At 39.6% G+C, this 27,008-nt stretch overlaps 1 protein-coding gene across 1 annotated transcript in view; it reads left to right on the top strand.

The window, feature by feature from the left end:
* Positions 1-6,599: 6,599 nt before the first annotated feature.
* LOC306860967 (nuclear pore membrane glycoprotein 210-like) overlaps positions 6,600-27,008 on the top strand; it is a 57,012-nt gene continuing 36,603 nt past the window's right edge. Inside the window, exons 1-17 of the mRNA XM_079402990.1 lie at positions 6,600-7,148; positions 8,301-8,437; positions 10,671-10,802; positions 14,589-14,685; positions 15,329-15,479; positions 15,622-15,754; positions 16,485-16,643; positions 16,822-16,890; positions 17,042-17,148; positions 17,890-18,030; positions 18,133-18,270; positions 19,202-19,357; positions 19,949-20,138; positions 21,393-21,538; positions 21,624-21,842; positions 24,033-24,206; positions 24,285-24,477. Coding sequence (XP_079259116.1) covers positions 7,000-7,148; positions 8,301-8,437; positions 10,671-10,802; positions 14,589-14,685; positions 15,329-15,479; positions 15,622-15,754; positions 16,485-16,643; positions 16,822-16,890; positions 17,042-17,148; positions 17,890-18,030; positions 18,133-18,270; positions 19,202-19,357; positions 19,949-20,138; positions 21,393-21,538; positions 21,624-21,842; positions 24,033-24,206; positions 24,285-24,477 — 2,491 coding nt within the window. The 5' untranslated portion in view covers positions 6,600-6,999. The remainder of the gene's footprint in view (positions 7,149-8,300; positions 8,438-10,670; positions 10,803-14,588; positions 14,686-15,328; positions 15,480-15,621; positions 15,755-16,484; positions 16,644-16,821; positions 16,891-17,041; positions 17,149-17,889; positions 18,031-18,132; positions 18,271-19,201; positions 19,358-19,948; positions 20,139-21,392; positions 21,539-21,623; positions 21,843-24,032; positions 24,207-24,284; positions 24,478-27,008) is intronic.

Below are 27,008 nucleotides of genomic sequence, written 5' to 3'. Positions count from 1 at the left end.
AGCAGAGCGATGATATCTCAGATCATTATCTAGTTTCGTGTATATTCTATATAGCTAAAGCTGTAAAGCCAACTCCTTGTTACAAATATGGTAGAACACTTCTACCACAAAAGACTACTTTATAAATAATCTTCCTGACTTATCTCAATTCCTCAGCATATCCAATAGCTCAGAACAACTTGATGTAACAGAAACTATAGACTCTCACTTTTCTAGCACTTTAGATACGGTTGCTCCTTTACGCTTAAGGAAGATTAAGCAAAAGAGTCCAACACCGTGGTATAATGAGCACACTCTAAAGACAGCAGCCCGGAAAATGGGGCGCAGCTGGGGAAAAACAAAATTAGAGGTATTTCGTTTTGCTTGGCGGGAAAGTACCCTATCCTACAGAAAAGCATTACAAACTGCTAGATCTGCTTACTTTACATCTCTTTTAGAAGAAAACAAACACAACAAAAAAATATAATATCAGCAGGTGCAGACATTACCCAGCAGCATAGTAGTAATGACTTTAGGAAATACTTTACTTCCAAGATCGAAACTATTATAGATCAAATTGTAACCATGCAGCTGTCAGCCACAGTATTGCATCAGATAGTGCACTATAGATCCCCTGAGGAACAATTCCACTCATTCTCTTCTATTGGAAATGAAGAATTGTTAAATCATCTAAACCAACAACCTGTATTTTAGACCCTGTTCCATCTAAGCTCCAAAAAGAGGTGCTTCCAGAAGTAGTAGATCCTCTTCTGAATATTATTAACTCATCATTGTCATTAGGATATGTCCCAAAAACCATCAAGCTGGCTGTTATTAAGCCTCTCATTAAAAAACCACAACTTGACCCCAAATAATTAATTAATTACAGACCGATCTCGAATCTCCCTTTTCTGTCAAAGATATTAGAAAAGGTAGTATCATCACAACTATGTTCCTTCTTAGAGAAAAATGATATACGTGAGGATTTCCAGTCAGGTTTTAGACCATATCATAGTACTGAGACTGCTCTCATTAGAGTTACAAACAACCTGCTTTTGTCATCTCATCATGGTTGTATCTCTCTATTAGTGCTACTGGATCTTAGCGCTGCGTTTGACACTATCGACCACAGCATTCTTTTAAATAGACTAGAAAATGATGTTGGAATTAGAGGAAGTGCAATAGCATGGTTCAAATCGTATTTATCTGAGCGTCATCAATTTGTGGCAGTAAATGAAGAGGGATCATACCAATCACAAGTGCAGTATGGAGTACCTCAAGGCTCAGTACTTGGCCCCTTACTTTTCACGCTTTACATGTTACCCTTGGGAGATATCATTAGGAAACATGGTTTTAGCTTTCACTGTTATGCTGATGATACCCAGCTCTATATCTCTTCGCGACCTGATGAAACTTACCAATTTGCAAAATTAACGGAATGTATAGTTGATATCAAAAACTGGATGACTAGCAATTTCTTACTGCTAAATTCTGAAAAAAGAGGTGTTAATTATTGGACCAAAAACTTTTGCATGTAATAATTGTGATTGGCTGGTGATAGAGCCTGGCCAATCTGTAACATTACCCCCCTCTCCACGGCCCGCTCCAGAGGGCTGAGGACCCCAACATCGTGGTGGTCTACCTCTTCCCCTGGGTGGTGGACGATCCGGGTGACTTGAATGGAAATTTTCGAGCAGTGTGAGATCTAGGACATCATCTCTGGGAACTCAGGATCTTTCTTCTGGGCCGTACCCCTCCCAGTCGACTAGGTACTAGGTACAGCTGACCACCACGGCGCCGGGAGTTCAAGATCTCCTTGACTTCATAGATGGCGCCGTCTTCCAGAATCAGTGGGAGAGGGGGTTCTTCCTCCGGGCCAGGCTCTGTGGAAGGAGAAACAGGTGAGAGGCAAGGTTTAACTAGGGAAACATGGAATGTGGGGTGAATCTTGTACTGAGGAGGGAGCTGGAGCTGGTTGGTAACCGGGTTGACTTGTCTGGAGATGGTGAAGGGTCCAACATATCTGGGACTGAGATTTCTACAGGGTAGGCGCATCCTGATATCCCTGGTCGACACCCAGACCTTCTGTCCGGGTTGATACTGGGGGCTTTGGATCTACGAAGGTCGGCTGTCATTTTGTGCCTACGCACTGCACGCTGAAGTTGGTGGCGAGCAGCGTCCCAGACCCTCTCGCTCTCTTGGAACCAGTAGTCCACTGATGGTACTTCCGAGGGTTCCTCTGACCAGGGGAACAGGGGTGGCTGGTAGCCGAGCACACACTGGAAAGGAGTCAGGAGGGCTGGCGCAGAGAATTCTGGGCGTACTCGGCCCAGCCAATGAACTGGTTCCAAGAGTCCTGGTGGCCATGGCAGAAGGTTCGCAGGAATCGTCCAATCTCTTGGATCTTCCTTTCTGTCTGCCCATTCGTTTGGGGGTGGTATCCCGATGACAGGCTGATGGTCACACCTAGGAGTTTGAAAAAGGATTTCCATACCCTGGATACAAATTGTGGTCCTCGGTCTGAAACAATGTCTTCATGCCATAATACCGGAAGATGTGATTAAACATCAATTCTGCAGTCTCCTTTGCCGTGGGAAAACCCTTGAGGGGGAGAAGGCGACTTGACTTAGAAAATCAATCAATGACCACAAGTATGCAAGTGTTACCGTCTGAGGCTGGCAGGTCAGTAATGAAGTCTACTCCTAGGTGTGACCAGGGACGATTGGGAATGGGCAGTGGAAGAAGCTTGCCTGATGGTAAGTGGCGTGGGCTCTTGGACATGGCACAGTCGGCACAACACTGGATGAACCTTCTAACATTTCGCGCCATGTTAGGCCACCAGAAGCAGTCTTTTAGCACCGAGAGGGTGTTGTTGGCCCCTGGGTGGCCAGTGCCCAGAGATGAATGAGCTGATCGGATGAGAGATTTGCGTTGAGCCCTGGAGACATACTGTAAGCCGGGTGGACAGCCCGGTGGAGTGGCCGTGGAAGCATTGGAGGAGGTGAATGGACTGGAATCCCATTGAATGGGGCTTAAGATGAGCTTTTCGGGGATGATGGATTCTGGTTCCTCATTGACTTCTTCAGAGGCATGGAAACGAGACAGGGCGTCGGCCTTCACATTCTTGGCACCTGGACGATAGGAAATTGTAAAATTAAAGCGTGTGAAGAAGAGAGCCCACCGGGCCTGGCAAGAATTGAGTCTCTTGGCCTCTCTTAGATATTGCAAGTTTTTGTGATCAGTGAGAACTGTAAACTGATGCTGCGCTCCCTCCAACCAATGCCTCCACTCTTCAAGGGCTAGTTTGATGGCAAGGAGTTCTCGGTTACCAATATCATAGTTGTTCTCCGCCAGGCTGAGCTTACGGAAAAGAAGGCACATGGATGGAGTTCCGCTGGTGTCCCCTGCTGCTAAGACAGTAATGCACCCACTCCATAGGTGGAAGCATCAACTTCAACGATGAACGGCTTTCTGGGATCTGGATGTACAAGGACTGGCGCATTAGTAAACGCTCAAAAGTTTCTTAAAGGATTCAGAGGCGGCTGGTGTCCAGGCTAGAGACTTGGGTTTGTTACGTAGCAGGTTGGTAAGAGGTCTGGTGATGGTGCTGTAATTGTGGATAAACCTGCGATAAAAGTTAGAGAATCCCAGGAATGTTGGAGTTCTTTTATGGTAGCAGGAGTGGAACAGTTTCTGATGGCGTCCACCTTCCCCTCGTCCATCTGGATGCCACCGCTATCGATGTAATATCCAAGGACTGGTGGAAGGAGCATTTTTTCTGCCTTGATTTAATAATTGGTAATCTCTCAGGCGTTTCAGGACCTCCGCAACGTGTTGGCGATGTTCGGCCATGCTCCGGGAGTAGATAAGGATGTCGTCAATGTAGACCAGCACGAATCTATGGAGATACTCCCAGAGAACCTCATGCAGAAAATCTTAAAATACGGAGGGGGCGTTGACAAGGCCATATGGCATGACAAGATATTCATTACATTTACATTTAGTCATTTGGCAGACGCTTTTATCCAAAGCGACTTACAATTGGGGAATAAAAAAAGCGATTAATCTTGAAGAGGCAATCAGACAGAGGAAGTGCTCGTAACACCAAGTCTCAGTCATTGTTCAAATAAGTGCAAGCTAGTAAGCGGAGAGAACGATAGAGGGAAAGGTTTTTTTTTTTGAGTTTAGGATGAAGTAGTTCATAGTGGCCAGTAGGGGTCACAAATGCTGTTTTCCACTCGTCCCCCTCACATATTCGGATGAGGTTGTAAGCGCTGCGAAGCTCCAACTTGGTGAACACGGTGGCTCCGCGAAGATGTTCAAGCGCCGCTGGGACGAGAGGAAGGGGTTAACGGAACTTTACCATTATATTGTTGAGTGCCCGGTAATCGATGCAAGGTCGTAAACCTCTGTCTTTCTTGGCAACAAAAAAGAAACTCGAAGCAGTAGGGGAAGTCGACAGACGGATGTAACCTTGCTGAAGCGCCTCCTCAGTATACTCCTCCATGGCCTTCTGTTCTGGGAGTGAGTGGATAAATCTTTCCACGGGGCACTGGCTCACCCGGTACAAGATCTATTGCACAGTCCCATGGCCGGTGTGGAGGTAACTGGGAGGCCCTCTTCGGGCAAACCACGTCACTGAAGTGGGAGTAACAGGCGGGAATGGACACTGATTGTTTCTCCAGAGGGCTTTCTATGGACGTGGAATTAAAGGCTACTGTCTTGACACGGAGAGAGGTGGGCTGAGGAACATGAGGGAAGCAGCCAGGAAAACATTGGTACACTTCAGGACCTCACCAGTTTGCCAGGAAATATGTGGCTCATGTTGTGCAAACCAGGGTCGACCGAGAATGATATCTGCCATGGATCCCTCCAGAACCAGTAGGTGGATCTCCTCCTTATGCAAAAGTCCAATCTTTAGATGAACAGGGCCGGCACTGGATCAGACATCCTTGTGGCTTAGAGGTTTGCTGGTTACCGACTGGACCTGGTAACTGGTTTTGGTGGCGATTGTCTTTAGGTCGAGCTGGCGACAGAGGTCTCCTGAAATAAAGTTCCCGGCAGAACCGGAGTCGAGGGGGACATAGACTGGAAGAGAGAATTTGGGAGCAATAAGTAAAGCAACGATTGACAGTGTCTATCATGCGTCCTGTTGCCGAGCCCCACCTTGATGTAATGATTGACAGCTGGGGGGGGTGCTCCACCCGGAATGCATTTTCAAATCCACAATGACTTAAACTATATTCATCGTGGGGTATACACTCTAGTTAATGAAATTGCAATTGAAACGTCATATAAAAGTGTCAATGCATTTAAGAAAGACATTGAAATCACTCTTATGCTGCACCTTTGGCTCTGAATACATTTTGAAACTCGCACTGAATTTTGCTACAATTATCACGCGGTCTCACGATGAAAATTCAATCCCAAGTGTCCTACCTCTAAATATAAATGCATTTAGGAAAAACATCAGTTAAATGATAATTTTGCTACAGTTTTTGCTTGAACATGTTAAACATATCTAATCAATTTGGGTAATACATTTTCATTTTGTAACTTATAAAGCTTTAAAATATGTTTTTAATTTACATATGAAAACTAGTGTAGAAAATGGCAAATTTCAATGATATTGAATTTTCCATTTCATTTTGCACTAAAGGTTGCACATATGAATGGGAAAATGTAAATTTAAATAAAGAAATATATTGCCATTTTACATATTACATTTCAAATTGAATTTAGCTACACATATACATGTATACAGCACTGCACATTTTGGATGTCTCCCTAATCAGACACACCCAATTTAGTTCTTGCAGTCTGATGAGTGGAATCAGGTGTGTTAGATGAGGGCGACATACAAAAGGTGCAGGGCTGGGGGCAGGGCCGGCTCTAGGTTATTTGGTGCCCAAGGCGAGAGTGCCAAGGCGAGCAACGCGCGTGAGTTTGACAGCTGTCAGAGTGACTCAGTCGTTTTTTAGGATTGTATAATCTAGTAAAAGAAATGGACAAATACAAGCAGTGTGGACAGTGCACAGTAAAAGTGTACAGCGTGTGCGCAGCTTTCATAATACGATACATACATTTAATTAACTTTTTTTTTTTCTTTCTGCAATTTTGCGTCCCGTCCAGCAGATGGCGCCCCAGGCGGCCGCCTGTGTCGCCTGTCGGCAAAGCCGGCCCTGGCTGGGGGCCTCCAGAACAGGTTTGGGAGCCACTGTTTTAGAGCAGTTGATTTAAGTCAATTAAATCTGTATGTGAAAAAAAAAAATCAGATGTAAAACCCATTTGCAATTTGTTCAATGATACCTAAAAGTGACTAGATAATGTGGAGGCTGAACAAGTAGTTGAAATGTAGGCTATCAAAGCGACTGAGAAAAACTAGAGTTTCTAGAGCATTTCTAGAGCAGCCACAGTAATTTTAGAAGCACTCTCAATGATGTGATTCTGGAACAGGCCTGTAAGGACCGCTGTAAAGACACAGAATGAAACTGTGTCTGCACCTCTTATTCATTCATTTAAAATACGTCTATATTTTGTGAATGATTACTATTTTTTTTTTAAACCAACACTGTCTGCACTTCAGTACCGTGTACCTTTAAGGAAACTCGTCACTCTTTTCACAATGACGGAGTGCATGTCCCAGCATGCATTACCACGGCGGGTATTTCCATGCTACTATGTGTTCAAAACATAATATTATTTTTGCATGCTCCGCCTAAAGTTTTGGCCCGTTTTTCGGACTTATATTTTAAATCTCCACGGTTTTTGTTCTTGTTTAAATATCTGAAGCGCTGAATTTATGAAGCAGCAATAATGAAAGTAGTATTGCCGGTGACAGTGAGTGCGCGTGCAGCTGCTGTAACGGTAGTCTGATGCACGCACTGCTCATTTCTGACACTTGCTCAGTGCTTTGAGGGATGCGGAGGGAGCTTGAGTTTCTGCATGAAGCTACTGGAGAAACCAAATTATCTCATAACCTTGACTTGACATATCTTCGTGAATAGTGAATCTGTGAAGATGATGAACGCTCGTGCGCTCGTTATTCTGACCTTCATCTGCAGTTTGACGCACGCGGCCAAACTCAACATACCTAAAGTTTTATTACCTCTTGCCAAAGGCACGAAGATTAATTTTACACTGGAAGCAACTGAAGGATGTTATCGATGGTAAGTGCACTGAATATAGCATATACTTACAGAGTCATTAAGAAATACTGCTATATTAAGAATGTAATAAAGCACACACATATATATAATATACCTTACCTCGTTAATAAGATGCCTTGTAACATCAAACATGTAGTCCGTGACAGGCCAAATGAGAAGGTACAGTACAAGGAACATGGTGGATACCTTATGAATGATAAAGTAACAGTAAAGCTGTTGCTTGTGTAAAGATGAAGCACGTGGTGCTGTTGTGAGGGATGCTGGTCCCACTTTATATTAGATGGCCTTAATTACTACGTGCATTTAAATGAATCACTTGATACAATGCACTTATCGTGTACATGTTCTTACATTGCACTTATATTTTATAAAACACCTGCATGCGATTACATCTGTAATTAATTTATGTAATTACATTTATAATTAGACTGTTGACCCATTCCTGCACCTTAACCCCCCCTTAATAACCCACCCATAGGAAACAGTGTTGGGGAGTCACTAGTTACATGTAACTTAATTACAAAATAAATGCAACTGTAATCTGTTACTGAGAAAAATAGATATAATTAAATTACACTTATGAAAATGTTAACGATTACAAATGGAGTAACATCTGAATATTTTTTACACACAAACGGATATGATTGATTTCTTTCATAAATTGCATTGACTGCTTTAAAATATGAGAGACCAATGTTTCAGGAGTTTAGGACACATGCTTATTTGATAACTGCTTTATTTCCTGTTTGGGTTTGTGTAGATGCTTAAAGACGTTATTAGATGCCAGTGTTTCCTGTCATAGCTATGCAAAGAATTGATTTGAAAAAAGTATAAAAGCTATTAAACTAGATTTGGTTGTGATTTTAAATCTGTTTTTAATCTCAGAACGATCTCAAAGTAAAAAGAGGCACTAAAGTCTGATGTTGTGGTGGCTGTGCTTTAAGTGAAATGTTTTATGATCTTAATTCAAGTGAAGTCTACTGTAAGGTTACCCCGGCCTGCTTTAAATGTTTCTAAATGATCAACAGTTGAAAGCATTTGTTAGAAGTTTAGTAAAGTAATTAAAATAGTTATTACATTGGGGTAATCTGTAAACTGTTACTCTTCCCAGCTCAGCCAGTAAGTGAAGAGTGTTCTCTCTCTCTCTCGCAGGTCGTCTAACAGGCCGGAGGTGGCCAGTATAGAGGCGCTGGATGTGGATGAGCGGCAGTGCTCTCATAAAGCAGTTCTTCAGGCCCGCTCCACGCAGGCGTCCAGACTCACCAGCATCATACTCGCCGAGGACATCTGTGAGTGCCGCTGACGACTCCTCTCACTTGTATATGGTCCCACACCTGTATAGGGTTGCATGATATACCAGTACTACAGTAGTGTTGCGATAAAGCTTAAAAATACCTGCGGTGCCATTGCATTTTTTAAATGGTAGTATCATCCATACTTTAGTACCGTAAGATATGTTGTATGCACGGCAGGAACACTGTTTAAAACGTTCGTTTGAACATGCATGCCAGCAGAAACTTTACAAGTTAATTGCCAAATGTCTTCTCCTGTGCTCTGTGTCGTACAGGCTGTGTATACGCTTTATATGCTATTGGGTGATTCCCGATGCTTCAGTTCAGTTTGCACGTCGTTGTTCATGCTGCAGATTATCAGAAGAAAGGGTCTGATTTACACCATCTGATGGCATTTTAAAAAACAGCAGCTCAAGCATCACTTATTCAACGTCATAATGTCTTATAAGGAAATATTCTCGCCGTTTTATTCATTTGACCACAACTAGAACAGGTGTAATAGTTAGTTTCTGGAAGCATCTTTGAGATCACGAATGCAGTTCCATTCATCAACAAAGCGGCTTTGCACTTGGTTCTTCTATATTTGTTTTTAACATTGTTTTAATATACATGCTGCTAACTTGGAAATTTCAAAAATGCTCCTGACAGTTCGGCAGTATGACACGAGCAAGAGTGCTGTTTTTGATTCGTTTCTGGGTTCGAATCCGAATCCGAGTTGTTTTGGGCGAATCACTGATTCACTAAACCATTCCTAAAAACAGTCGTTTGATTCGCTCCTGAAGGAGTCAGCCGTTTCGAAAGAATCGTTTGAATGACTCCGTGATCAAGAGCTGCACGATTCTGTCTCATAGAGATCACGATTTTGAACTAAACAAAATAATGTGTGACAAAATATTAATTGCTGCACTCTAAGTGTTTAATTTAAATGAATTATTAAACATTTTAATATATAATACACAGACAGGGCTTAGACTAAGCCAGGATTAGATCATAGTTCAATTAAAACATTTAAGCTATTTTTAGAAACTTGCTTATATAAACATTATAGAAACTTTTATAAACTTGCATCTTAGTCTAGGACTAGTCTTAAACCTTGTCTGTGAAACCCGGGGTATATGTATTTAAAATAGTGCATTTAATACACCAATTTTTTGTATTAAAATGATGAAAAACTGGTTTGTATTAATGATTCAATGACTCACTCATACCTCAGTTGTTTCATTAATGGATGAATCTGTGTTTTTGAACAAATCTCGAATGAATGATTCAATGACAAATACATTTTCTAAGTCACTTGTCGCCACCTAGTGGTGAAACGATGCAATCGACACAAACGTTATTTGAAGCGCCACTTACTTTCGAAAGATGAGTGGCTCTATTTTGATCGCTACCATAGACATCAATGTTTGTAGCCGAACTATAAATTATTATCCCAGTATTTCTATGAATGACTGTAAGACAGAAATAATACTGGTAGTTGAAAAGACTGTTTGTGAAGCTTTTTCGTACCTAAACACGTTAACTGTCTGCTCTCTGGATCAGCAGCATTTTTGAATATTCCGGTATGAGTTTTTTCAAGTTTTAATAGACACGGGCGAATCGTTGTCATTTAGAAATTAGATCGTGTGGGTATTTGAATTGAGATCGTGATCTTTTAACGATTAATCGTGCAGCTCTAACACTTAACTCTACACCTGTATGACTTTCTAGGAACTCAAGAAGAGTTTTCGTAGAATCTACTGGCTGTTCTTTTCTATGACCTTACAGTGAACTGAGCTTTTGAGCTTCAGGAAGGTGTGCATTAGTACCATTAATGTATAAAAATAGTCTGAATGACCTGTGTGCTATATTACAAGCCATCTAATATATATTATAACTTTGTGACTTGTAAATTTGTATATGTTGATAATTGTCCACTGCTGCTGGATCGGTCTAATGTTTGCGCTCCTCACTCCCACCTCAACTCAAAACAACAATTTGTTCACAACTTCTCTCTTTAACTCCAATAAGCTACTAACAAACCTTTATCAATAATAACATGACTTTCTGTCTGTTCCTCACAAACTGTCTTATAACTTTGTTGGACTTGAAATATAGTTGTACAGACCACTGATGCTCTAATGGTGCTGTTGTGGTTTGGCTGTGCTATCAGCAGTTGTTGTCCATCGTCTCAGAGGAGATGTCCATCTGTGTGCACACTGCTGATGATTGTGCTGTGTGTGTGTGTCAGTGACCGGACAGGTGCTGCGCTGTGATGCTATAGTGGATGTGATCAGCGAGATCCAGATCGTGTCCACCACGCGAGAGCTTCATCTGGAGGATTCGCCGCTGGAGCTGAAGATCCATGCACTGGACTCTGAGGGTGAGTGCATTCAGATCTGCTCACTTTCATTGGTGCTTAGCTTGTATCACCACTGACCAAAAACAATACTTTATAACGTAATTGTGACTTACCATCTTTGAGGAAATAATTTTGTTGTGTTCTACCATATCGGTTTTATTTACTAATTGAAATGGAGAATGTAATCAGAAAGTGAATGCTTCTGTTCAGTTCACCTGTGCATTGTATTCATGCTCAGTAGTTGATGTACATCTGGCTTTATCTGATGAATGGTGTTGCTTTCTCATTCCTGTAGGAATTAAGATGTTACAGTTTTTTTTACTCGGCTCAAACCTTAAATTTAAGCAAAAGTTATCGTTTGTGTTCATCCAACTAAAATGATATAAACAAGATTACATTCATTACAAACTAACATGCCATTTTTTTGGGGGGTTTTTATTGATTTAAAAATACATGTAAATGTAATTAAAACATTTAATGTTTTAATGTTTTAAATACACAGACTCTGATTAGCATTCTTTAAATTTCTTTTGGGCAGGGTTTTTTAAATCATAATGGAAAAAAACATCATTTGAAAACAATTTACAAAATTAGGGATGCGCTATATTATTGGACTGATATCGGCCGATAATGACTTTAAATGTAAATATCGGCATCGACCCGATATGAAAAATTATGCCGATATTTCTTGCCGATAAGAGGATTCACTCGTTTGGATCACTGCATTTAATCTGTGAAAGCACCTACAGAATGAAGCGTTCGGTGTGTGATTTTAGGCGCGTTCGACTTGAAGCAGCGCTGTGTAGAATGAACACTGTATGACATCAAAGTACTGCGAGAGCAGATGGATGCACTAGAATCGCTCTCGCGGTACTTCGATGTCATAAAGTGATCATTCTGTGCTGCGCAAGTCGAACGCGCCTAGAGTAAACAGTAATAGCACGTGCAGAAGCAGCAGTGACAGCCTCCCCCTGGTCCTAACGCCCACTCGGTAAGGAGTTTTAATCTGTAGGGGGCGCTGTTGGCCTACTTCTAATGAAATTAAAAGTAAAATAGTCTACACAAATAACATTTAGACTAATTACTGCTTTATTTAATCAGAAACAATGTCATAAAATGAGTGTGTTTTGATTTAAAGGTCAGAAGCTATAGCTTAAAGCATGGAAAAAAAAAATCACAAACATGACACTTATATATACCGATTTATTCATTAATGTGTAATATGTTTTATTTTTTTAAATAAATCCTAAGCTCAAAAAGATTTTCAGAATTTTTACAACTCTTGTTTTAGACCATGTTAAATCTTAAATCTTAAAATAAAATGTTAGGGTTAACACTGAAGCTGTGAAAATAACTGTGAAAATAACTATAAATAAACTACAGTCAGGTCCATAAATATTGGGACATCGACACAATTCTAACATTTTTGGCTCTATACACCACCACAATGGATTTCAAATGAAACGAACAAGATGTGCTTTAACTGCAGACTGTCAGCTTTAATTTGAGGGTATTTACATCCAAATCAGGTGAACGGTGTAGGAATTACAACAGTTTGTATATGTGCCTCCCACTTGTTAAGGGACCAAAAGTAATGGGACAGAATAATAATCATAAATCAAACTTTCACTTTTTAATACTTGGTTGCAAATCCTTTGCAGTCAATTACAGCCTGAAGTCTGGAAGGCATAGACATCACCAGACGCTGGGTTTCATCCCTGGTGATGCTCTGCCAGGCCTCTACTGCAACCGTCTTCAGTTCCTGCTTGTTCTTGGGGCATTTTCCCTTCAGTTTTGTCTTCAGCAAGTGAAATGCATGCTCAATCAGATTCAGGTCAGGTGATTGACTTGGCCATTGCATAACAGTCCACTTCTTTCCCTTCAAAAACGCTTTGGTTGCTTTTGCAGTATGCTTTGGGTCATTGTCCATCTGCACTGTGAAGCGCCGTCCAGTGAGTTCTGAAGCATTTGGCTGAATATGAGCAGATAATATTGCCCAAAACACTTCAGAATTCATCCTGCTGCTTTTGTCAGCAGTCACATCATCAATAAATACAAGAGAACCAGTTCCACTGGCAGCCATACATGCCCACGCCATGACACTACCACCACCATGCTTCACTGATGAGGTGGTATGCTTAGGATCATGAGCAGTTCCTTTCCTTCTCCATACTCTTCTCTTCCCATCACTCTGGTACAAGTTGATCTTGGTCTCATCTGTCCATAGGATGTTGTTCCAGAACTGTGAAGGCTTTTTTAGATGTCGTTTGGCAAACTCTAATCTGGCCTTCCTGTTTTTGAGGCTCACCAATGGTTTACATCTTGTGGTGAACCCTCTGTATTCACTCTGGTGAAGTCTTCTCTTGATTGTTGGCTTTGACACACATACACCTACCTCCTGGAGAGTGTTCTTGATCTGGCCAACTGTTGTGAAGGGTGTTTTCTTCACCAGGGAGAGAATTCTTCGGTCATCCACCACAGTTGTTTTCCGTGGTCTTCCGGGTCTTTTGGTGTTGCTGAGCTCACCGGTGCGTTCCTTCTTTTTAAGAATGTTCCAGACAGTTGTCTTGGCCACGCCTAATGTTTTTGCTATCTCTCTGATGGGTTTTTGTTTTTTCAGCCTAATGATGGCTTGCTTCACTGATAGTGACAGCTCTTTGGATCTCATCTTGACAGTTGACAGCAACAGATTCCAAATGCAAATAGCACACTTGAAATGAACTCTGGACCTTTTGTCTGCTCATTGTAATTGGGATAATGAGGGAATAACACACACCTGGCCATGGAACAGCTGAGAAGCCAATTGTCCCATTACTTTTGGTCCCTTAACAAGTGGGAGGCACATATGCAAACTGTTGTAATTCCTACACCGTTCACCTGATTTGGATGTAAATACCCTCAAATTAAAGCTGACAGTCTGCAGTTAAAGCACATCTTGTTCGTTTAATTTGAAATCCATTGTGGTGGTGTATAGAGCCAAAAATGTTAGAATTGTGTCGATGTCCCAATATTTATGGACCTGACTGTATATCAGAAAGATGCAATGTAATGTCAAAACTTTATTTTTGTTGATTTAATTGTAACAAGTTTTTGTTAAAAACTAACCAAAATAAAAAATATTTCTGCACAGGAGAGATTTGGTGTTGTTTCCAAACAAAAGAAAATATATCGGTATCGCCCAAAATGAGTAAAAATATCGGCATATCGGCAAAAATCCAATATCGTGCATCCATATACAAAATACATTGTGTGGAATAATATTTTATTATTTATATACTCTGTCATGGACAATACATTACTAAAAGTATCAAATCATTTTCTTTTTTTAATGACAAAACTGGGTTTGTTGAGGTTGCATAATGTCACATGCTGTGGAGCCCAATATAAGGAATTTTACTGAATACTAATTTTGAAGGATATTTAAAAACTGATTTTAAGTAATATTACTTAAAAAAAAAAAAAAAATATATATATATATATATGTGTCTTAATATATACACGTGTATGTGTACACGTGCATATATTTTTTTATAGAAATTAAACTTAAACCATTAGCACAAGAGTGTTTTTCTAAAAACATGGAATTTAATTCGATCTGGAAACGAAATCTTATTCAAATATTTTTTCTTTAAAGGAACACAGTGTTTGGCATTAAGCATTATAACACTTACCGCATGCATTGTTGTTACCTCTGCTTGTACGCTGCACGCATTAAACCGTTTTAGGCTTCCAGGATGACAGTGATGAAGGGTTGTGTCATGCTGTTCGTGTGCAGTCTGGGTAAAGTATTCCTCCTCCTGTCTTCAGGAAACACCTTCAGTACTCTAGCCAGTCTGCTGTTTGAGTGGACGATCGTGAAGGACGCTGAGATGGCCGGCTTCCCCGACTCCTACAACACCCTGCAGTAAGAGCACATCTGTCAAATGAGGACCAAATCAGGCTTTGATCCAGTTTTGTTCCAGTTTCCTCATGTTTGACTAGTTACAATTGAATATTCATAAACACTTTATTTTTTTCAGCATATGGAGGTGAAATTAATCTGTATTTCAATATAAAGGGATTTTATCCTTTAGCTGGGCTGGACACCATGTTTAAAGGGGTAGTTCACCCAAAAATACAAATTCTGTCATTTAATCATCCTCAGTTTATTCCAAAGTTTTAAGACCGTTTCGTAGAACACAAAGAGAAGATATTTTGAAGAATGTTTCAACCGTTTTTTTGTCCACAAAATGAAATTCAGAGTCCAAAACAACATTTTTCAAAATATCATCTTTTTATGGAAGAAAGGAAGTCATGCAGGTTTGGAAAGACATGAGGGTGAGTAAAAGATGTAGTCAGATTTTTGGGTGAACTATCCTTTTAATTATTCATGAATGACAACGAGGCTGTGAGGAATAAAATCTGTTTACTGGATTCGGTTCAGCTTTTGAAGATGCGTCTTTCCAAAAACCATTCCTGGTGACAAAGAAAATGAAAATGAGACCGTCCAGCTATCCTTCACATCCTTGTTTTTAGTTTTATATGGTGTCTACTGTGTCTGTCTCCAGGGTGTGGAGGTTTTCAGAGTCCGCGTACACTCCTCCTGCGTATATTTCTGAGATGGAGCGAGTGGGACATCAGGGAGATATCATCCTAGTTTCAGGAATCAAAACCGGCCATGCCAAACTCAAAGCCAAAATACAAGAAGCAGTCTACAAGGTGCCACTTTTGTACTTGCTTTTACACTTCATACGAATAGATTATTGGCCATATTTTGAGAATGTTATAACAGAGATGAATATGTGAAGGTGTTTTTCTGAACATGGCTTACTTGTGGTTGACTCTTCTAACTGTTTTTCAGGATGTTGGTGCTGCTGAGGTCAGATTGCTGATTCTGGAAAACATCCTTCTGAGTCCTGCATATGACGTTTATCTGCTTGCTGGCACCTCCATCAAATACAAAGTCCAGAAGATTCGGCAGGGAAAGATTACAGGTGAACTTGCGTTAATTCAGCAATGAATCAGTTTCTTTATCGGTTAGTGCAGTGTGATTTATATTATTAGCCAAAATTAATGAACTAAAAAGGCTGTAATCCATTGCTAAAAAAAGATTTTCAAAATCAAATTAATAAAAGGGTCTAAACTGATTTAAATGAAAACTGCTCTAATGAAATAGTGCCATTTAAACACTGTAGGAGTGTGGCCCTTCAGGAGCTGGATTGGACACCCTTGCTCTAGATTATCAAAACATTTGATATTGTTTTAATTCATTTTAATTGTTGTAATAATGCAGGAAACCACTCGTTATAAATCTTTCAGTAATATAAGTAGCTTTTTTTCATCTAAAACGTGCTGTGATTTATATTCCAAAGCGACTCCTATAATGCAGAAACACACATGAAGCAAGCATGTGCACGTATTTGTACTAGTACAGAATGAGAGGGACAAGTACAGTACAGCCAAGCACATTTCACTCTGGCCCATAGTTTCACTTTCGCCATAGTCGTGCATGCTTGAAAATAAATGTTTATAGTGAATGCCCCTATAAATGTTGTTTTATGTTTACGATTTAGTTTTAATCCAAGTATCGGTACCAGAATCGGTATCGGTACATCCCTAGAAAAAAGCGAACGGACCCTAACGTCTTTTTTAGGTTGGCCATGTTGGCTCTTATTGCAGTGGACATGCTTTGTCTGTTTCTGAGCGTGTCCTTCTCTCTTTCAGAGCTGTCCATGCCCTGTGATCAGTATGAGCTTCACCTTCAGAACAGTGTGGTCGCCCCTCACGGAAACCCAGATGCCCCCGTGGCAAACATGGACCAGAGCAGCTCGACGGTGTTTGCGCTTCAGCATGGACACACCAACATCGTGCTGGACCACAAGAGTATCCTTCACACCAGCGACAAACATGCTGACGTTTCCCAGCTTCAGTAGCGTTCTGAGATTTTCTTTCCTGAAGATAGGGGTGTTTCTGTAGCATGGGATGTTTAGAGATGACTGTGCATTTGCATCAGTTGCTTTGATAACTTTACTCTGAGGTTTCCTTCATTCTGAATGTAAAGGTCTCGGGATGCAGGGCGCTTCCCGACTTCCCAACAGCACCATCTATGTCGTGGAGCCTGGATACTTGGGTTTGTCTCTTCATTAGCTTTGCATGAAGAAAACTTACTCTCAGCATTTTTGACAACTTGTAATCTTATTAAATTGATTACTAAATGAATAACACTGAGTAATTGATTGAAATAGTGTAATGAAAGGCTTTTTTATTGTCTTGTGTTCTAGCATTCAAGATTCATCCTGAGGATCGCTGGGTCCTTGAGACAGGGAGGAAATATGAGATCTTCATTGAAGTGTTTGATAAATCAGGACACAAGATTTATCTGTCTGATGTAAGTCAGGTTTGGATGTTGAAATGTCTTTGGTTTTGAATATTTTCAATGTCATGGAATTAAATCAGTCCTCTTCTCATTTCAGTATTAGTGGAGAATCTGAAAAGTTAATCACAAGTTAAATTAAAGGGTTACTTAACCAAAAATGAAACCTTTGTCTTCATTTACCCATCCTCATGATGAAGATATTGAATAAAATTCTCTCGTCATTTTTGTCTATCCATTGGCAGCATAAAGAAGCATACAGGAGCTCAAAGGCTCCTACAGTGCAGTTTATCATTGGTAGAAAATAAAATGCGTAAAATATTTCAAAAACATTTCATTCAGATATGCAATATGTCAAACCTTTAACCCTTTAGCGGGAAAGAAAAGCAACCTGCGGCAACCGTTTAAAATGATCCCAATTCTGTGGGAAGATGCAGATTTGGCAACCCTGTTGTCGTCCCAGACATAAGACATCTGCCACTAATCACTCACAGGCATGAAGTTTGTCAGGATGGTTTGGAAGTGCACGCTAAACCATAAGTCATTTATTACATTTATTTAAAAAAACAAAAAACACACAGTGGTTTGGTTTCCTCAATGACTACAACTCAGTTTTCCTGGAAGTGAAGCTTCTGTTCTCTTGAACACATGGCATTGGAAGATTCTTTAACAAATAGTTTCCCTATATTTTGTGTAAATTAAATTCCCATCTTGTGGTAGTTTTTTTTTAATGATTAAACATTCATGTTTTCACAGAATATCCGAATAGAAACCACGTTCCCTACAGAGTACTTTGAGATGCTGGTCTCGTCTGTTAATGGATCTTACCACCACGTGAAAGCTTTGAAGCGCGGTCAGACCATCATTGATGGCACGCTGAAAGCGGTTGTTGATCAAGTAGGTTTTTGTCTCCTGTTTAAGCATTTAGGGTCTTCCCAGTGTTCAGTGTTGTTGGGTTGATGCTGTTGTAGTTGATGGTCTCCTCATTTGTGTCTTCAGGCAGGAAGTGTCCACGCACTCTCTGTTCCTGTGCGTAATGAGCAGGACGTGGAGATCTACGACCCCATCGTCCTCACTCCCGCCATCCTCACATTCCCATGGCAGCCTAAAGAGGGAGCGTACCAGTACACCATCAAGGTGTCTGACAGTGTTCTTTTCTTTCATCAGACATCATCGTCTAATTGCATAATAGGGCCCTATGGAATCTGTTTTGGTTTATTTTTTCTCAAATTCTATTTTCCATTCCATTTTTCCCAAATTAAATGTTTAAATGTTTCTGAATTCCGTTTTGTTCCTGTTTTCTTTCTAGACCCTATTTTAATGGTTAAATTTTATTAATCAAAAAGCATGTCTAATTAATTAGTCATGAAACTTACAGTAGTAAACAGCAGTTTATTAAAAGTTTAACAAAAAATTACATTTTTAAGGCCCTATGAAATGTTTTATTTTGTTAAATTCTGGTAAATAATTTCTCTGGTAAATATTCCTTTAAAAATAATGTTTAATCATTTTTATTAGTAGTAGTAGTACTATCATTATATTAAGTAATTTCTGTCACTGTTTCTTCAAGTTATAGCGTTAATGTGAAGATCTTTAGGTGTCTGTTTATGATATGACCATAGATTTACTCAAAAGAAACTGTAAAATGCTGATGAAGTGACTCTCAGAGCAGTTCTAGAGATTGCTTGTGTTCATGAACTCCTATATTAAGGTGGCAGAGGCTGAAAACACAGCGAGCGTCCCGTGCTTTAGTGTGTGTAGTAAAGGAAACATTCATTCACACAGAGATGCGCAGAAGCATGATTCATGAATCTTTTTGCAGCTTAATATTCACAGATAATATTTTGATCGAAGCGTACTGACCTACTTTTGATTTATTCATCCAAAATTTGGCAAATTCCGTGACTTTCCGCGTTGTACAGTAAAATCCATTTTTACGACTGGATTCCGTCTGTGTTTTCGGCATCACAGAAATCATAGGGCCCTGCATGAGAGGAAATAAAGTTTGAATCTAGTTTTCCGGGTGTGGTTGAATCTTTAGGTTAATGTGATGTTGCCTCTGTTTCAGGCGACTGGAGGAAGTGGCAACTTCAGCTGGACATCCACTAACTCCGCAGTCGCCACAGTCACAGTGAGAGGCATGATGACCACGGTCAGAGACGTTGGAGTCAGTGTGATTTACGCCCATGACATGAGAAACCCGCTGCACTACGGAGACATGAAGGTGATGCCAGCAATCATGCATGTACAAATGTGACCCTGCAGCACAAAAGCAGTCATGAGTAGCACAGGTATATTTGTAGCAATATCCAAACACTATATTGCATGGGTCAAAATTATACATTTTTCTTTTATGCCAAAAATCATTAGGATATTAAGTAAAGATCATGTTCCATGAAGATATTTTGTAAAGTTTCTACTGTTAAAAATATAAAAACTTAATTTTTGATTAGTAATGCATTGCTAAGAACTTAATTTGAACAACTTTAAAGGAGATTTTCTCAATATTTAGATTTTTTTGCTCCCTCAGATTCCAGATTTTCAAATAGTTGTATCTCAGCCAAATATTGTCCGATCATAACAAACCATACATCAATGGAAATATTATTTATTTTATATTTCAGCTTTCAGATGATATATAATCTCAAATTTAAAAAAATTGACCCTTATGACTGGTTGTGTGGTCCAGGGTCACAAATGAGGATTGTTTTAAATTACTGTTATGGATTGAATATTCCAGGATTTTATTAGATATTTTTAAGTGACGAGCATGTGCAGTGTAGATATTGAGCTAACCTGCTGTGTGCTGCTGCAGGTGTATGTGATCGAGCCGGTGGGGATGGAGTTCAGCCCGTGTGTGGTGGAGGCCCGCGTGGGATTGAGTCTGGACCTGCCGCTGCGAATCTTCGGTCAGCTGGCCGGAGAGAGAGTGACCCTCAGTGACTGCTCTCACTTCGACATGCAGGTGGACATGGAGAGTCACGGCGTCTTTCAGCTAATGGAGGGTGAGTCGAGATGATGTTAGAAGATTTTCTTACTTGTGTTGAACAAAAAAGCAGAGGTTTTGAAGATGAGCTTCCATAGAGCAAAAGTACAGTTAGGAGGGCTGTCGAAATAGTGCTGACCGAAGGAAGCCTGTTACTAGAGTAACAGACAAATATTAAAGGGTTAATTCGAACAAAAATTAAAATTGTCGTCATTTACATACCCTCATGTCATTCCAAACCCGTAAGACTTTCCTTCATCTTCAGAACACAAATGAAGGTATTTGTAATTCAATCTGAGAGATGTCTGTTCCTCCATTGACCGTCTACACAACTACCACTTTAACTCCATATGGATTGTGCGGTTTACTCCAAATGTTCAGAAGAGACTTGATCGCTTTATGAACGGTTTTAATTGAGGCTTTTATTCAGATATAAACCTTCATAAACGCACACACTGGTTATGGCAATTGGAAGCTCAACCTAATCTTTTATTACGCGTCGAGCAAGTACGGTTGAGTTTGTTTACTGATCAATGTAAATATGTGAATAAAAGCCTAAAATAAATCTGTTCATAAAATGATTGAGTCTCTTCAGAACATTTGGACTAAACCACACAGTTCATATGGATTAGTTTTACAATCTCTATGAATTTTTGAAGTGTCAAAGTGGTATTTGTGTGAACTGTCAATGGAGGGACAGAAATCTCAGATTTCATTGAAAATGTGTGATCGAAAGTCTTATGGTCGTCTTATGGAAAGCATCTGCTCCTAATTTGGAAATTAACATCTTCCCATACTTCCAAAAAAAAAAAAAAAAGGTTAAAGGGCTTCCTGTGGTTTCTGTCAAAATAAAAGTCTTGATAGTTTAATGCTTACAATTACAATCTGTACCAGAAAAATCACAATTGCATTTAAGCTTTCTTCAATGGCAGAGCCCTTGGTGTCTCCCAATAACAGGACCATCTCTGAATTAAGATCTTCAGTAGCATTTGATAATTACAGACGGGTCACAGTTAGCATTGAACTCTGCAGGAAGGTGGATCTTCGGGAACAGGATTGGCCACCACTGCTTAGTTAAGTTTTCATGTGTGAAAACGAACAAGAGCCTGTGAAACAGACTGAGTGCATAATTCATCATGAAATATGAACATGGCAAAGGTCACACAAGCTGTTCTGACTCAGTTTCCGATTTCAGTGTTCAGAGTGATTTCAATGTTTGTTTGCAGATTTAACAATGTTATGTAATTCATTTTGAGTGTTTGTGTGTGTTCAGGTCGACTTCCCCCAGGTCAGGGCCACTGCAGTGGGGTTCGAGTTAAGGCCTTGACCCCCAGTTACACCAACCTATTGGTTAGCTACACCCATGGTAATGTCCACCTCAGTGCAAAGATCACCATTGCTGCCTACCCCCCTCTCAGGGTGAGTGTTTAAATGCGCTGTGCTTTAAAGCTGGAGGAGGATCAGTGGGCAGTGATTTGATGGCCATGCATGTTTTCCCTGACAGCCAATTGACCCCGTGTCTGTGGCTGTGGTGACGTTAGGCTCCTCTAAAGACATGACGTTTGAAGGAGGCCCCCGGCCCTGGGTGCTGGAGCCCTCCAAGTTCTTCAGAAACCTGACGGCTGAGGACCACAGCAGCGTCGCTCTGTCTCTGTACGGACCCGCCTCGCGAACATACTCCAGCCATTTGGTCAGAGCCACATGCCGAGCCCTGGGAGAACAGGTCAGAGGAGCCTGTGATGTCATATCCTGTGGACTATCCTCTAGTGCTAAGTTTGTCAGCCATTTTCAATTTAGTCTTATGGTGCGTCCCAAATCACGTACTTATGCGCAATATATATAATCTATTGTGTATAAATAGAGCAAGTAGTGCGTTCACCCTGAAAAAAGAAAGAGTGCACTTTAAATACCAGGATGATGCACTTAACCAAAAAAGTGTGGAATGTTGGACACTTCATGCACTCAACCGTCACAGCTTTAATTACATTTACATTTACATTTAGTCATTTGGCAGACGCTTTTATCCAAAGCGACTTACAATTGGGGAATACAAAAAGCCATTAATCTTGAAGAGGCAGTCAGACAGAGGAAGTGCTCGTAACACCAAGCCTCAGTCATTGTTCAAATAAGTACAAACTAGTAGGTGGAGAGAAAGATAGAGGGAAAGTTTTTTTTTTTTTTGAGTTTAGGATGAAGTCAAGTACTGCCGAAAGAGATGAGTTTTAAGTTGTTGCTTGAAGGTTGCCAGAGATCCGGCGTTCCGGATAGGGGTGGGAAGATTATTCCACCAGCCAGGAATGGTGAACGAGAATGTTCTGGAGAGTGATTTTGAGCCTCTCTGTGATGGTACCACAAGGCGACGCTCACTAGCAGATCTCAAACTTCTGGAGGGGATGTAGGTTCGTAATAGTGAGTGGACGTAGGAGGGTGCAGAGCCTGTGGTAGATCTGTACGCAAGCATCAGTGACTTGAACTGGATGCGAATTACGTCGCAAAGGGGGCGGGGCTATCATACTCCGATTATAAATGACAAAATAACCTTATAAAATTCATGCACTACATGGTTGACTACATGGTGTATAGTGCGTCATTTGGGACGCAGTATTAGTCTTTTAAACGAGTCTTAGTCCTGTGTCCTATGTACTTTTTAGTTATTGTCTCATTTAGTCGGGACATAAACTTTAAACATGTTGGAGGGGGACAACGATTGCTGCTGTCAATGCTTTTCTTTATTCTTTATTTTTTTTCCAACAACTACAGCACCTTGTCTTGTCGTTTATATTTATAAATGGGCATTTGAAGCATATTTTATGTATCATAAACAGTGAAATAAGCATGCATTTGACCCAAATTCCAGAATCGTATCAGGCTGACGTATCTGGTGCAGTGAATGCTTAGGTTATCAACCAATGGAATATTACATTTTATTCACTTGAATACAACAAACTCATAATCACGACTTCATAAGCTCTCGTTCAGCACAGTGGAGTGAATTTTGTTAACTTTGGTTAATTATTTTGAGTGTTTGGGACGTGGTGACATGCGACCCTCTCACAGTATTGCTTAACAGATCTATCACTTTTGGTGCTTAGAAATGTTCAGGCAATCATGCTGCATGTATCATAAGTTCTGCGCTCGGGTGCGGTTAGCTCTCACACTACCTGTGTACCAAGCCCAACCTCTTCCAACCGAGCCAGGGCCGGCTAAACAAACCGTGCATGGAGCGATCACACTAGTCAAACAAACCGGGCTTTGGAGGTCAAACGAGCTCGGGCACGGTTCAAGAGTATACCCTAAACGTCTGAGCATTTTAGTCAGTGAAATCTGTCACATTTTCATCATGCTGTATAATGGTTAAACTGATAAAACATATTTTTGCTCAAGTACAATCATTTCAGGTAATGCACTTTCACCAGTCAGCACAAATCAATAGAATATCAACTCATACACATGGTTTATTTTACCACACCTATTGTACTGATTGTATTATAGGCTATTTATTATGTAAAACTTATGTATCTCGGTCTACATTATGAAAACTGGTAATACAAACAAAAAATTCTTAATAGTAGGCTAAATCCAATAACTCCAAATTGCAATAATATTTCTCTATTAAAACAGCAGTCTGGAGTAATATTTTGTCTCCTTTTTTTGATGAAAATAAAAAGAGAATTTGGTGAAATTTGTATTTTTAAATACATTTTAGTCTCATCTTTCATTGTCAACAATATTGCATGTTGACATAGTCACGCTTATCGTTTATTGACATTATTATCGTCTCATTTTAGTCATGGGAAAAAAGCTTGTCAGCGAACATTTTTCGTCATAGTTTTCATTAACGAAATTAACACCGCTATCCTCTAGGAATGTGGACTGATATGCTTGAAATACTCAAATAATTGTGACTTTGCAGGTCTTAGCAGTGACGGTCGGAAACCATCCCACCGTGATGAACCCGTTTCCTGCTGTGGAGCCGGCTGTGGTGAGGTTTGTGTGCGCGCCTCCGTCACGTCTCACACTGACGCCCATATACCTGAACCCTCAGCTGGATGTGTCCTGCCCTCTGCTGCAGCAGAACAAACAAGTGGTGAGCGCTCAAACTCTCAGACATAGATGTAGTCTTATTATGACAGGAAGTTCAGGAGCGTTTGTGCTTGTTCTGTAGGTGCCGGTTTCCAATTATCACAACCCAGAGCTGGATGTGGCGGCCTTTGACCAGCAGGGCAGGAAGTTTGATAACTTCAGCTCTTTGAGTATGATCTGGGAGTCCTCCAAAGTTTCCCTGGCGAGCATCGAACCAACCATGCCCATGCAGCTACACGTACACGAGGACGACAACAAACAGAAAAAACTCCACGGTACCTCACACTAAATTGCCTATATTGCACAACATGCAATATACTGTGAAATGGCTAGTAAAATAGTATGATTTTTTTCATACCCATCTATTCCTAATACATACTTGAAAAAAATCATGCTACTTTACTAGCCATTTAACCGTATATTGCATAACAGCATATCATAATTAGGGATGTCACGATGAGAAAATTTTAAACTTGTGCCAAAACCGGTATTACCGGTAAGCTGTTTGGATGCTTTCACTTTCACGCTCACATTTTTTGGTCTTGGTGTCACGTAGTTTACTAATTTTTTTTTTTTTATTGCATGGTACAGCCAAACTAACTTCCCTATTATAAAGACAAAGCCTTTCAAAGTAACAAAATATAAAAAAGAATGGTGGATATTTAGGCCAAAGTGGGCGAAGATAAAAATCTTTGTCATTATTTTATTTGTTATTAAAAAATGAATCAAAGATACACATTATAAATACACATAATCTACAAATAAAATAAACGGTGCTTTATTTTCAGGTACAATAGGCATATTTAGCAGGAGCATTCAATGAAATTGAATGAACAAATATAACAACAACTCTATATAGATTGATTCCTATTAAAGCAACTCTATTTTTTTCAGTCAAGAGTACTGTTATTCTTTTTTTCTCGTTGCGTTTTGTTGTTAACATTAAAGAATAACAATTCTGTTATCTGTCTGTCGATTCTGTCATGGGTTTTATATTTATACCATAATTTACTCACTCAAAATGAGTTTTAAACCTGAATGAGTTTTTCTTCTGCTGAACAAATGCAGTTTTGAAGAACGTGGAAACCATGTTTCCTGCTATCAAAGTCAATGTGGACCAGCAACTGTTTGGTTACCCACGTTCTTCAAAATATCTTTTGTGTTCAACACTACAAGGAAATTAATACAGGTTTGGGACAATGTGAATGAGTAAATAATGAAAGAAATACATTTTTTGGGTGAACGACCCCTCTAATGACAGTCGGCTGCATGTTTAGTACTGTCGCTTTAAGTTTAAGACCTGCACTCATCTAATATATGCATCCGTTTGTCTCGGCTGTTTACTTTCTTTTTAGACATAACCAACTATGTGAGTCTATATGTAAAGCTTGTGTGTTTTCACCGTATTAGTTCAAAACATAACGGTAATCAGGCGTTAGTGAGCACACTTTAGGTGTACGGGCTCAGAAAAAGCGCACGGCAGACCAGCGCGCGAATGGAAAGCTGGCAAGGCTTTAAAACAAACACTCAAATAATGTAGTTTTGTGATTGTGAATAAGTGCAGTGTTCCGTGAGTGTACCTCTACCGCTGAGTTAGGGCTGAACGAGTTTGGAAAATATCATCTTTTTTTATTTTATTTTTTTTTACCAATATTGCGATTTTAATATCCGATTTTTATTTTTTTTAAAGCTTTTTATATTCTGTATTCAACAAAGACAAGTAATAAATCATTGTACAGTATGCAGTGTTGGGCACGTTACTTTAAAACAGTAATTAGTTATATTAGTAGTTACTTCTCACAAACAGTAACTGAGTTACAGCATTATAAAAGAAACTAATCACCAGGGGAAGTATTGTTACTTTTTTTTTTAAATGTTCAAATATGTCAAATAACTTGGATGCCCTCAATTTTAAATGTTAAATGAATGAAATGATCACTAAATAGAATAAATTATTATTATAAAACATTGTACACTAATCTACACTATTTTAATGTTTCTGTGGGACAATGAGAGACACTTATCAAATTCAGTTGATTATTGTAAATATTATCAACCCTCTACTTGGCAATACAATCTCCATTGGCTTGTAATTCTTTTTAGTTTACTCACCAGACTAATATTAATTATCTGATATTCTAATGTGTGTGTATATATATATATATATATATATATATATATATATATATATATATATATATATATATATATATATATATATATATATATATATATATGCATGCATGCTTATGTTTGGAAAATGGCATTTTTTTTATTAATTCTTTTTAATATCTCACTTAGCATCAGTCAGTCAAACATGATATTCTGATAATTTAGCATTAAATGATGATAGAACTTTAGTAATTAGAATAATCATGTATAAATGCATATTTGTCTTGTTGACTGAGCTTAGGTCTGGTGGTGGTGCTTAAGATATTGTTTGTCATTTTAGAGTTTCTATAAAAAAGGGGGGAAAAACTGTTAAGATAAAACTACTACAAATTCTTCTACTAATAAGACCAATATAAAACGCATTTCTATATTATTGAGCTGCTGGGTTCATGAATATTAATCAGGTTGTCTGCATTCGCTCGAACTGATTCGCTGAAATCAAAACAGAGAGGATAATAGGTGAGCGCCAGCCAATGAGATTGCCGTTTGCGCATTAGTCCCGCCCACTATCAGAAAACCCAGCAGATCTTAAAAGCTGAAGAATTCCAAAGCAACTCCGTTATTTTGACAGGAAAATACAACAAATGATATAATTTACATGTAGCGTGTCAATTCTGCATGATATGCAAGACCG

This window comes from Barbus barbus (assembly GCF_936440315.1).
Source record: "Barbus barbus genome assembly, chromosome: 41".
NCBI classification, from domain to species: Eukaryota; Metazoa; Chordata; class Actinopteri; order Cypriniformes; family Cyprinidae; genus Barbus; species Barbus barbus.
This window is presented reverse-complemented; position numbering and strand designations above follow the sequence as displayed.